The 13,761-nt window shown below is 37.9% G+C and overlaps 1 protein-coding gene and 1 pseudogene across 7 annotated transcripts in view; both read left to right on the plus strand.

The window, feature by feature from the left end:
• The window catches only part of EXOC4 (exocyst complex component 4), a 736,472-nt gene that overhangs the window by 491,005 nt on the left and 231,706 nt on the right, over positions 1-13,761 (plus strand). Inside the window, exons 12-13 of one of the 7 annotated variants that reach the window (XM_070513797.1) lie at positions 3,251-3,337; positions 8,090-8,124. The exons of 4 other annotated variants lie outside the window; for them this stretch is intronic. In XM_070513797.1, coding sequence (XP_070369898.1) covers positions 3,251-3,337; positions 8,090-8,109 — 107 coding nt within the window. In that variant the 3' untranslated portion in view covers positions 8,110-8,124. Of the gene's footprint in view, positions 1-3,250; positions 4,195-8,089; positions 8,125-13,761 lie in introns of those variants that run through there. 2 more of the 7 variants (XM_070513788.1, XM_070513799.1) reach the window with 2 other exon arrangements.
• LOC123276835 (MICOS complex subunit MIC27 pseudogene) lies at positions 9,660-10,561 on the plus strand (annotated as a pseudogene).

Here is a 13,761-nt window from a genome sequence, read left to right on the forward strand (position 1 = left end):
AGGAGATAGAGAGTGATTGGGGAGCTATTTTAGATGTGAGGCCTTCCTTGAACATCTTCAAAAGATGACAGGTGTGCAGAGACCTGACTAAAGTGAGAGAGTGAGTTGTGTGACTGTCTGGAGGAAGAGTAGCCCAGGCAGCGGGACCAGCACTTTCAGAGGCCCAGAGGACAGTTTAAGTATTTTTGTCAATGTTGCCGCCAAGACACCAGGTGCTGCCTGGTTCCTTTGCCTGATAAAGATCCCCAATGTTTCTTGTTTGCAAGTTAGGAAAGACTGATAATGTGTATGAAAGGGTCTTGTAAACTCTAAACTATATATAGACACAAGATATTGTTAGTAAGGTCAAGTGGGCTCTAGAGATCTTCATTGTTGTAAGCGGAGTCATTAAAAGTTTCAAAGGAATTCCTCCTTAAAGAGACTCAGTGGTGACAGAACTTTTATGACACAAATACTCTATCATTTGGCAAATTTACAAATGAATGAACAAATGAATTAATTGTTAGAAGTATTACCTACCATATAATGAGTGCCACTATATTAAAGGCACTTTGTTGTACACATTAGGTGAATATAAGGCATTCGTACAATACCCACATCATTGCCAACCTCACAATAACCCTCCAGAGAAGGTATTATTCCCCCATTTTTTAGGTTAGGAGCCTGGAGGTCAGGAAAGTCCTACAGTTTATTATCTGAGAGAGCTGAGATTTTAACCGAGGGCCTTCTGACCCCAAACCGTATTCTCTGCTGTACACCATGTTGTTCAGAAGATCATACCATGGAGTTCTTAATGAGTGGCACGTTGTGTTAAGAACCATGGGCAATACAGAAAAAAATAAAAGCACATTCTCTGTACTCAGAGAAGTGAAAACAGAGTTGGGAAGAGATGATTACATGAGAAACAACAGAAGACAGTGAAAGATGAGGTATAAACACATAATTGCATTCCTGGGACTATGAAAGCTCAGGAAGAGAGGGAGATTAATGTAGGCCAGAGACAAGAGGCCTGAAGCTGAGCTTTTAGAAGACAGGTAGAATTTAGGCAGGCCATATCATAGTGTTCCAATCATATATGGGTGTTAGAATCTACTCCTGTCCCTAGGGTGAAAAGCAGATATCATCATGATTACCTACGAAAATCACTTAGCAAGTTAGAGATGAACTACTCTCTCTCAACATGGCAAATACAGTGCAGCTAGATTTTCCTCCAGTTTTTTTCCCCCTCTTCGGCTAGGCTCCAAAAGAAGTATTCATCTTATGAATAACAGGAATTATATTGCATTAAAAATACATATTTTAAAATACTAGATTACCTAGTTACACTCAGAGTAGCTAGATGCTGACACCACGAAATGTAGCCAGGACCTGAGTCTGACAGAGGGACCTGGATTCACATCTCCCTGTCCTCTTACCCTGGGACATACTCTCATCAAATAGAATAGCAGGCCTAATGCCTTGCTGTGTTTATATTGCCCTTTCTCTCTCAGCCTGTGTATTGTTGATTTCCTATGTATAGCTTATATTTTCCTATATATTGAACATGCATATGCTGGAGCTTCACTGAAATGAGGTGTGTTCTGAATGAGTGGAAAAACATAAGTGAAAAGTCCAGAGCAGGAATAATTTTGGATTCTTATGAAATAATAAGGAAATGAGCATGCTGCAGAGATGTGGGAAAGTAATGGAGCCAGATCACAGGAGGGCTTGAGAACCTGACAGGATTTCAGATTCATGTAATGGAAGTAGAAGCCATTGAAGGTTTTTGAGAAATGGAATATCACTGTGAAAGGGATCTTTAGTGTAGATGATTCTGGTGGTGAAACATAGGGTAGAGAGTGAAGTGGGAATGGAAAAGACCAGTCCAGAGACAGTTATAATAATCTAGGAGAAGAGGGTATAGACCAGAACCATAGGCCAGTCAGAGAGAGTGGACTTGTTTGAAGATGATTTTGTTGCCTTTTCACCTTAATTGATCTCATTAAGGCAATTTCAAGGGAATAATACACATTCACAGAAGCAGGTTAAAGACCAAGAAATTAATGCATCAGCTGGCTATAGCTTTTTGGAATCTACTTTATCATCCATCCAATGTTCTTTCCTCCCTCTTTAAATTTATACTTACTGTCAAACACATTACTTCTCCAGATAACAATCCCAGTGTAGCACTGTAAGACGGTGACATTAAATTAGGTAATGAATATGAAAGTACCTTGAAAATTCTGAAGACAAATTTAAAATATTATAATTATTTCATTTTCATCCTTTTTGGGTTCTCTTAAAATATTCAGATTAGATAGGTAGATGTATGTATTGCTTGCACATTTGAAAATAAATACACCCTTCAATGATCCAGTTTCTAATTATTCAGATTCCTTCTGCATTTTTCTGAGAATGCCTTCTCCTAGAGAATTAATTTACCAAAGAGGAAGGGAGTCTTCCTTCTCCCTATCAAGACTTAAAATTATCACTTTGTTTCTCTTTATGATGCTCTGAATGAATGAAAGATTCACAACTCTAAGAATAAAAGTTTTGCTGTTTCGGGGCAGGCCCCGTGGTTGAGTGGTTAAGTTCGCGCGCTCTGCTGCAGGCAGCCCAGTGTTTCGTTGGTTCGAATCCTGGGCGCGGACATGGCACAGCTCATCAAAGCACGCTGAGGCAGCGTCCCACATACCACAACTAGAAGGACCCACAACGAAGAATATACAACTATGTACCAGAGGGGCTTTGGGGAGAAAAAGGAAAAAATCTTTAAAAAAAAAAAAAAAAGTTTTGCTGTTTTAATAACATCCCTTTTATTTTCCTTATAAAACAGTATTAAGTAATAGTCATATTATTAATCAATATTCCTGCACTGAATTTTCAGTTCTCTGATAGGTTTTGTTTCTTTTGCTTCAAAAGTTCAAGCAATCTTAGGAACAGTAGTCAAAGGGAAGTTCATTTATGGAAACATTTCATGGACATCCCCTGGTCAAGATTTTGGTGACCCAAGTAATTGACAGTGTTGACATCTAATTAAAACTTTTTTTCCCAGTGTGGTGACCTAACAGGCAGACATGCTGTATTCTCTAGTAAAATACTACAAAGTGTCAAGCACATATAACTTCTTAAGTCAGAGAGCAAGATACAGAATTTTTAAATCATCTCGTGCTTTTGTTCCTTTCTAGTGTTATAACTTACATAAATTACCTTGGGGAATAGAATGAGTCAGCCTTGTGGTCAAAGTTGATCAACCCCATCTTTTTTTCAGATGAAAAAAATTGTTACATGACAACTGACCAAGAGCCCCGACCTACACAGCAGACGCCCACCAGATACTTGAGCATAGTGAGGGCAGGTGATGAAGGCATGGTGTGTGTGGCCAGGCGAATTAGAGCCTGAAGGGGGCTTTCTTTCCACTCCTTATTGCTTTCTTAACAAAACTGTTTATTTCTATGCTAATTTCCAAGGGGAGCAATGAGATGAGAGGCATGAACTGTTTGGAAATGATTTTCTTCTTGTTGGCTGTGAGCTAGACATTATTTACTAGCATCGCCTCATGCCTGTGTTCTCTTGTTGGTTGAGTATATTTGCTCTTTGTGAATAATCAATTGGCCTACTTCCCTCCCCCTGCACCACTGCATACCCATCTAATAAGAGGCACAGTTTGTCTTAGCAGCAACACTGTTTGTGATTTCTGAATACTTCCTAAAGGTAGAGACTCAGAACTATGAATTTATAAGAGCTTGCACAAATGAAGTTAGCTCTAATTGTCATGAGTAGAGAAGATACAAGCATAAAATGATCATAAACACTGGCCAAGAGCAAATGCATATATATTTTCTTCACATATGCTTAGCTAAACACAGCCCTAAGTTAGCTGGTTTATTACATCATGACCGTTTTCAAAGCTGGCTTAACGTACACGTTATGCGGGAGGTTTGCACTGAGCTTTTGCCCACACACCCTGCTAGGCCCCGAGGGGAATGCAGTGATAGAGCTGACTGATATCCTACCCTCCAAAAACCTAGAGTCATGTAGGGGGATAAGGTACAGAAACAAATGACAAAGTGATCTGTTCCATAAGTGCTGTTAGCCTGCTTAGAGTATAGTTCTTATGTTCTTTTCTCTCTCCAACAGTAGCTTTCATACTTGTTTTCACAGTAAAAATTGTGTTTTACACCAGGATCTGGTACATTCCTACATCATGTGTGTAAAAAAAACCCAAATAAATAAATAATATACACACACACATATAAACTAAAGATTACACAAATCAGTATTTACCATTATTATATGTAATACACTGATATTTTCTATCCTATTCAGTCCACCCCACCCCATATCAGTCTCTCCCAATGATGATTGCAATCCTTTAGTTTTATTTCCCAACCTCTAATAGGGTGTGAGTTGTGGTTTGGTTCACCATTGCCTTAGCCTGAGCTCTCTTAAGAGCAGGTTCTATGTTTTATCCATTTTTCATTCTTATCATCTAGTGATGCTTGACATACAGTAGGCACACTAAATGTTTGGTGAGAGAGTGAATAAATGGGTAAGCAAATCTGCTCAGAACTAATTTTTGATCCAACCTGATGAATAGCACAGATATATTTCCTATGATCCTGACCGACAGAAATAAGAAAAGATTATCAGTGTCTCATTCTGTCACCTCTACTGAGGTGGATATAACAGGATAATGAATTATATATAATTGAGAAACAATCCATGTAGTCCAAGGGTAGGCAAAACAACTACCACCCTCAACTTTTAATACATTACTTCACTAATGGTCTCTTTTTGTTCAGCATGCTGTTGAGAAGTTTTTTCTAAAACCATGACTTAAAGGATGAAATCTACCTTCAATTATTTATGGCTTAAATTAATGCAAATAAGACTATCTGGCTTGCTGTGCTGATACTCATTAATAAATATTTCACTGAGTATTAGGAAGATTCAGATTGACTAAATGAGGCTCTTTTTCAATATAAACAAAAGCCCTTGTGGTTTTTGCTACTGTGTAGGCCCGATTCTTATGTCTGGCTTTCATTAAGGCAAATGAATGTTAGATGGGTGCATCTACAGAACGATGGGTCCTCTGGCAACTGGAGTCAGCAGGGGCTCTGCTGTGAAATAATCCTCTCGTTAAACCAAATTTAATCTCATTAGCAGGGTAATTGTACTGTTGGGAGAAATAGCCAACCAGGTTAAAGAGAAACCCACCTAGTCTAATTACTCTTTCACTTTTGTCATTGAAGAGTAGAACATTGAACTAGGAGGTGGAAGATACAGATTTTGTGCTTGGCCTAACATTGTGATTGAGTCTTATAAAATTCCAGATCTCTCATAACTCCTTGGGCCTGTGTGTGGCATTGGTGTCATGTTGTAACACATTCTGGAATCCTTTCCTATAGGAATAAACACAATGATACTAGAGGTTCTTGTCATGTCACTCTTTTTTATATATGCATTTTTCTCACTCATTTTTCCAACAAAGTTGTATGCATTTGACTTTGCCAGTGATTTTAAAACTACCACAATATCTATAACTTAGTTGTGAAAAATATGCCTTTCTATCTTCGGAAGAGAGTACATTGGGAAATTTTTTAGAATCATTGAATCTGTGACCATTTCCTTTACTTTTTTCTGAATTTTCATGCATATGGGCTTTACCATTTTTAGGAGAAAGAATGATGAAGCAATTAGAAGCCAGATCTAGGTTCAAGACACAATCTTAAAAACTTGATAGCAGTGTTACCTTTGGCAAATTACTTATCTTTCTGAACTCCAATTCCTTCATTTGTAAAATGGAAATAACTATCATTGTCAAAGCAGCCCCCAAAACAGAGTGAGGTTCAACGATGTGAAAGTCCTTTGTAAGTGCTAACAGGCACTACGGAAGAGAGCTCGTCATGTGTCCGCTTGACTTAGAGGACTTGGCATCCCCAGCTCCTAGGACATGCCTTATACATGGCCAGTAGATGTTAGTTGAGCTAATTAATTAGTTAGATGTTTGGAAGATTTACCACTGTATTTCAGATTGTTGCTGGGGTCTTGCATGAATGGTTATTACCAAGAATTTGTCAAAGACAAAGAGTAAAATGTGTCCAGCTGCATACTTTTTTAAAAGAGGGAAAATACAATGAATATCTCCTGCCCAAGAGGAGTTTATTATATGGCTGCCAAAACAAAATACACACATGGGAAATGATATAAAAATAAAGGTATTAGTAGGTATGAATGCACATAGCAACAATCTAAAGACATAAATGCTAAATTCAAAACTATCTCTTGTGCCTGTGGCTATCATGCCTGTAGCCATAATTTTTCATTGTTGACTTCATAAAAATGAACAGGTTTATGCATACTCTCATATTGAAAATAAAGTGTCAAAGGGAACTAGCTGCCAGTCTGGGCTAGAAATTTTTTCACAAGTTTCATATGAGACAAAGTTTTCCGAAATAATTTTTTCCATTAAGATGTACTGCATATTTGTGCTATGATAAAGCATTCATGCCTTATGTTTTTTTCTATTGGTTTGAAAACAGGAAACATTTCTCAAATGAAACAAGGGCTTACAATGGATTTTTTTTTTTTTATGTTCAAATTACTTCCATTGGCTTTTTCTGTCTCTTGCATATTCAGCTGCACTTAGTAGCAACAATCAGCCCAAGAGTGTGCCTCACCGAGTAACCTGATTACAGACACCGACTGTCGGACAGCTGTTTTATCTTCTATGTGTTGTAGGTGTTTGTCATCAGCTTAATCCAGATGAACATCAGTTCTGCTGGAACTGGTAATATTGTAATCAAAATTCTTATATAGGGTCTAGTTTTTCTTTGGAAATATTATGTATTCCATCATTATAATGCCTATGTGATTGATAGATATTCACCTACAAGTAATCAGCTAGACAGGAAACTATTTTTTTCTGTATTATTCCATATACAAATGTAATTATCTATACTTTTCTGCAGTTCAGATTTGTTAGCATAATTTTTAACTCTGATTTAGCCTTACAGAGGATATGAAAACTTGAATAAAATAGAATGGTGGGAATTATAAAGTCTCTAATTCCTATTTAGTAAGTAGAACTATAAAGAAGGAAATGACTCTGAGGCCTCTAGAAGGAAGCTAAGACAAAAATGGTAGGCGGCCAGCTGAGAAACTTAAAAATATTTAGTTTAGTTCACTTTCAATATTAGGTTGATGTCATCCCAATCTGTTTTGTCATGTTGAAACCCTAGGAATGTGATATGACAATAGATGGCCAAAAATGAGACTCTAGAAAGCGGATAATCTCTTCCAAATAGGAAAGAGCTCTGTAGGAGGTAAATTGGAGAACTTTGAGACATCATGAAAAATAACTTTGTGAATATTGTTGCCAGATAATTATAGGTATTGGTCTGAGAAAATGTGGATGTGGGAGCAGAGAAAGGAACCAACAGTGATAGAAGATTGTCATGGCTTAGTTGAAATAATCAAGTATGTGACTAAGGAGATAAAAGTAGAAAAGTTCAGGGGACAAGAGATGTCTGTGACTTCCACATATCATAATTGTTGACTAGGGGGTCACTCCCTGTTTCCCAGGCACTTTTTCTTAGAGCACTTTGCATTCAGGTTGGCAGTTAATCAGGTGGTAATAAACATAAGAGTGGATAAGAAATAATTATAAGCTAAGTTCAGGAACAAGGTTAGCTGCCAAATAGGCTCATTAGAGATAATTCAAACTGAGTTTTCCAAAGCATGCATTTATTAAATAGAATGAAATCCATCCTGTTGAGGAACAGTGAAGGAGAGAACCAAGTGGCCGCCCTGTCTCTTCCAACAAACGTGTACTGTAATTTTATCACAGTAGGCTCACAATTCATATTTTTGGCACATGAAATACTTCTAAGTCTCTCACTTCTGTCATCGATGCCCAAGTAGTATTCAGCTTAGGCCATATTCACTAAATTTTACATTACTGGGAGTGTGAACAGGTTTTGATTTGCCAATAGTTTGCCTAAAAATGCCTCACATTGATACATTTAACATAACGCATGCATCATTTAACTTCACAAACTTCGCTTTTTTCTTTCACTATCTCTATTCTTTTTCTTACCTTGTTTAGCCAGCCATATTTATTCCTGAAAACATAGCCTTAAAGTAATCTGTGCATTGTAACCGTTTTAAAAAGGACCGGTCTTTCAAGACAAGCCTAAGTAAGTTGTGATAGAAATGTAATTTTATCATTTCTTAAAATGTTTATTAACTGTATTCACTGTACTTAGAGTTAAGTGCTTCAAGTATGATTCAAAGAGGTACACAGTTGCTGCTCTGAAGGAGCTTAATTCCAATAGGGAGATGTATGCTATGTAATGAAGTAAAGTAGTTCAATTAATCACCTGGTTGACAGAGATAAGGGTAAACTTTCTGAGAGAGTGAGCTTTGAATTGGTCCTCGGAGGAAGGCTATGGTGAAAATGACAGGTTTTCAAACCTCCACTCTGGCTTACTTACCACGATTTAGAAAATGCCTAGATGAACTACAAGTAGACCACGTGGACATCATGAGAAGAGGCATGAAATTAAAAAAAATATGCAGGGAGTACACAGAGAGCAAAGTTTGCTGATGAGTAGAAGTGGAAATATGTTAGACGTATTTCTTGATTACGCCCTAGGTACAAACATTATCTACCGTAAACAAGACACATTGCCTCTCTTCAAGATGTTTATAAACTAACAGAGAATACAGACAGCTCAATAGGAATATTCTGTGGACCTAGGGTGCTGTGGGGGCAAAGTGAAAGGGCATTCAATCTAGACTCAAGGGAGAAGGCCTCCTGGAGAAAGTAATATTTAAGCTAGTGGCTGTAGGGCAAGTGACATTTGGGAAAAGAGGTATGGGGAGAGTGTTCTAGGCAAATGGACCAGCATGTACAAAGACCCGGAGGCGAGAGAGAGCAGAGCATGTTCAAGAAACTCCAAGTAGTTATATATTCTGTGCTTTAGTGAGATTAATATAATAGCTGTATGTTAGCTAAATTGAAGGAAGAGGGCATTAAAGATAGAGTAACCAGTTAGGAGATTGTTTTAGAGAGGCCTGGGAAATAAATTACCTTCTATTAAATTATGTCCATTCATCTACATCATCTCATTTAATAAAAGCCTGAATTATGGTGCTGGATGTTACAAATGGGGGCACAGGGATGTCTGTCCAGGCTCCAGCAAGAAACTAATTGAGGTGGTACCCTTCATATCATATGCTATGTGAATGGCAGTCCTTGGGGCATGATTCTTTCACTGTGGATGCTTTAGTTTCTAGAATAGTGTATGGCATAAAGTAGACACTCTGTAAATATTTTTTAAATAAATGAAGGAATGAACAAGTGAACAAATGCATGAACATAAGAAACAATATAAAGAGAATGTCTCTATCTGGAAGCTTCTTGCATGAGTAGCAAGGCTGAAAATAAGAGGAAGGAGTGAAAGATGATTAACTTTGAGCCTGAGTAGCTGGAATAAGGATGGTACAAAGATAGAGAACACAGAAGGAAGAGCATTGAAATAATAATGGGAGGGCAGCTATAAAGAGTTCGATTTTGGACAAAGTTTGAATTATCAAGAGGACATCCAGTTGAATGTATCTAACAGCTGATTAAAAATGTAGGTCAGGAGGGCTCTCCGTAGAAAACCGGGGCGGAGAGGGTCACAGATATGTTGTCCGTTAGGATGGAAGAGCTGACAACCATGCCTACAGGTCTGATATGTGCATCTATAACTGTGTATGCAGCCAAAGAAAAGGACTCCAAAAAGCAGCTGGTGAAGCCAGAGCAGCTCCCCATATATATTGCACCACCTCTCCGATCTAAAGATGTTAAAGAGCAGCCTGGTAATTTACAAATGAGCTTTGTGTCCATCCGCTCTACAACTGGTCGTTATATTGGCTGGTGGAAGGGTGTTTATGACTTTGTAAAAAATGGGATAATGGATACAGTACAATTTGGAAAAGATGCCTATATCTATCTGAAGAATCCACCTCGAGATTTTCTTTCGAAAGTTGGAGTCATTACAGTCTCAGGGTTGGCAGGCTTGGTTTCAGCGAGAAAAGGTTCTAGGTTTAAGAAAATTGCTTATCCACTGGGGCTGGCCACTTTAGGAGCATCTGTTTGTTACCCAGTTCAGTCAGTAATAATTGCAAAGGTAACTGAGAGAAAGGCATATGCTACAAGCCAGCAAATTTATGAAGCAGTTAAATCATTGTGGACAAAAAACAACAAAAAAGAGTCACTTCCTGAACCTAAAGAAAAAACTAAGCTAGGAAGCTCTGCTGAAATAGAAATACCTGCAAAAACGACTCACGACCTGAAACACTCAGTGCCTTTGCCAACAGAACTCAGCTCCGAAACGAAGACGAAATCAGAATCCCCCTCAGGTGCTACACAGTTTATGCCTGACCCCAAGCTCATGGATCACGGGCAGTCCCATCCAGAAGACGTAGATATGTACAGCACTAGAAGCTGAAATGGTCTGCGTAGAGAACTATAAGATGTGTGAAGCTGCAAATAATGATGAAAACAATCGTGATGGGGAACTGTGACGCACAGAGTGTAAGTTAAACCATGTCTTTCCCTCACATCTTCTAATGTACCGTTTGACCAATCACATAGGTGATTAAAACACCAACTATGAACACAATCCAAACAATATTAAATGAGTGATGAAGAGGCAGAGGTAGAAGTATTAGGATGTGTTTGATGACTTTTAAGGATGTTTATGAAAAAAACAAAAACAGTAAATATATGAACACTGATGAGACTAAAATCTGAAAACCTATGTATGTCTACATATAAATATTTATACATATACACATACATAGTTGCTTTAGCTTTTCTGAATTAATGTCAGCTAAATTAGAAAGGTATGTGGAAGGATGTGTTCCCTTCTTCCCATTTTTTTTCATTTCCCAGAGCTGGAATAAAATATCCATACTTTAAAACACAAACAAACAAAAAAAATGTAGGTCAGGCGCTTGAGGAAAGAAGTCAGAGCTGGTGATGAGGTTTATTATATTTCAGGAGAAAGAATTCAGTCTTTGGTATAATCAGATATTTGTGTTTAGCAATATTATGGTCCTCTTAATCCACACGAGGTTCCATTACATGAGCACACACTCTAGGGTTTTCTGCATGGACTTCTGTCGATTGTCCTCCCCTTACCAGCCCCCCTCAAAAGTCCTAACCCTAGGGGTGAGCATTTAGGGCAGTGATCTTAGAAGAGTATGTCGAATAGAGGGTGGTGAAATCCAGTGTGGCTTCTGGAGCCGAACCAACCAAGTTCAAATTTTGGCCCCATCACTTACTTAGCTGTATGACCTTGGGAAAGTGCTTAACCTTTCTATGCCTTCATTTCTTCTTCCAAATGGCAATTCTAAAAGCAATTTACTTCATAGTGTTCTAAGGAATAAGTGAAGCAAAGCATGGTGATTACCTAAAACAGTGTTGGCATACTGTAAGCACAATATAACTGTCGGCTAATAATGTTACTGTTATTTTTTCACTTGCTCAGTTTCATCAAATGTAAAATGCAGATAGTAATAGTGCAGACTTCATAGAGTCGTGAGAATTGCATAAAATAATCCATATAAAGCTCTGCGATCAAGACATGGTAAGAGCCCAATAGCTGTAAGCAATTATTAATACAGCTCCTACTCACATAGCATCAGCTAAAAGATTTGCCAGATTCCCTTGTGTCTTGCATTGAAATATCTAAAGGCTAAACTGATATGGAACACTTAAAGTATCTTTAATATGTTACACATAAGTTACGTGTGATGTGATAGACATTTTGTAGTAGCAATTTTTCTTGAAAATTTTTCTGACATCCTTTTATAAAAAAATATAAAGGAGAGGTTATTTTAATATAAATCAGATAAATGGGAAAGATAAAAATGGAATTCCAGGCCTGTTGGAAAAGTAGGGTTATCATTTTGTCTCTGAGTTTTATATTGATAGCCCTTATTTATTTATTTATTTATATGTGTGGGGGGTTTTGTTGTTGTTGTTAAAAAAAGATTGCTTGATATTAAGGGTCAGAGTTTGAGTTACTTCAATTTCCAAATTATATGCTTAAAAAATTTAAACAGCTGTCATTTTAAAGAGGCTTACTGCATTTTACCTAAAGTGCTTTTCAGTCTGAGGGAGCATTTAAATGTAGTCACAAATCACTCGCAATATAGTCATGGCAAGATTTTTTAAAGTTAAATTTGTTTACAAGCCTGCAGAGTTCAAATTTTGTAGATAATATTCGTTTCTCCCTTTACTTAATGATTTTTACGTCTTTTCTCCTCTAGTCCTAGGCATGAATTTTACTCACTACAAATAAGAGCACCTAAATCCCTTTTTATTGCGTTAGTTCAGCAAATTGTGTCCTAGGGGTATGGGCTGAGGACATGACTGGGCTCTGCAACGATGAGCTTATTTTGCACTTTTACCCAGAAAATCTTTATATACAAAAATCACAGATAGTAGTTAGACTCAGCATGAACAATTACAGACTGGGGGGGAGCCTCTTCCTGATGTGCTGATGACTTACTCCCATGAATTAAGAGGCAAATGTGCTCTAAAGTGCATTAACCTTTATGGATTTTTCTTTGGTTTTCATGTTCCTCTGATTTATGGTCTTAAATATGCCTGTTGCTGCTGTTTCTGAATGAGTCCCTTGTAAATCACTTCTAAATGATGGTTTTTGAGTCAGATAATCCAAGTTGGTTGAATATAGCTCCATTTAGTTCCTCTGAGGTTTCTTTCCTTCTTTGCCCAAGTTATTTTCAGTTTGCTCTGTGCCTTAAATGTCATATCTGGGAGTAATTGATCAAGTAAGAAATAATGTCTTAAAGGAGCCATGCTTGTTGGGTGGCTTCTGTCTACACACTTATTTCCAGCGTTTTGCACGGCCCCACTTGGGTTTGATTCCAAAGGCCCATTTAACCATGTCACAGTTCTTTGTGCAAGGATGGGCTTGTGTCTGGTGAAGGGGTTCAGAACAGGCCTCCTCAAGATGCGTCACTCTGGCATGTGGATTATTTAGAACTAAACCCTATCAAGACCTGCAGGCTCAGGAGAAACTTCTGCTCCTCCCTTAACTTGCTAGAAGAATCTAAGTTGGAGGTCTTTCCCGGAAGGAGAGTTATTACCAGAGATAAATTTTATGTGAGTAACCCATCCATATGGCAGGACAAACATCAAATTACCAAACTCTCCTTATCGTCCTGTGAATTGTCTTCTTCCACTCTGAAGCCCCAGGCCCCTCTCCCCATTTCTTAGTTCAGGATGGTGTGTGTACCTCATTTTACCTTGCTGTCCATGAACCTCTCATGTATGTGGGTCTCTCACTGTCTCATGTATGTGAGGTTCCCATATATATGAATTAAATTTAATTTTCTCCTGTTAATCTATCTTATGACCATTCGTTTGTTAGACCAACTGAAAGAACTTTTGTAGGGTAAAGGAAAATTTTTCCTCCCCGACACGGGGAATAGATTTTATTATGGGTTGTAAATTGACATTTTTCCTAAAAATCAAGCATTGTGGGCATTTTGAGTATACTGTGTTCTCATAAAAGTCCACTGTTTCCCTTGGAGTAATGTGTAGAAAGTGTCATCCGCATGCAGGATTCTGTTATCAGTGCTGCTTGGCATCTTTTTACATGGGCCCATATTTCTGCAGAAAAGTTCTGCATTTGGCAGGCAGTATTCTGTTCTCATTCTGGGTCCAAAGATTATTTATATAGACTGGATTTGGAG

The sequence above is a fragment of the Equus asinus genome, chromosome 1, assembly GCF_041296235.1.
Source record: "Equus asinus isolate D_3611 breed Donkey chromosome 1, EquAss-T2T_v2, whole genome shotgun sequence".
Lineage (NCBI taxonomy): Eukaryota > Metazoa > Chordata > Mammalia > Perissodactyla > Equidae > Equus > Equus asinus.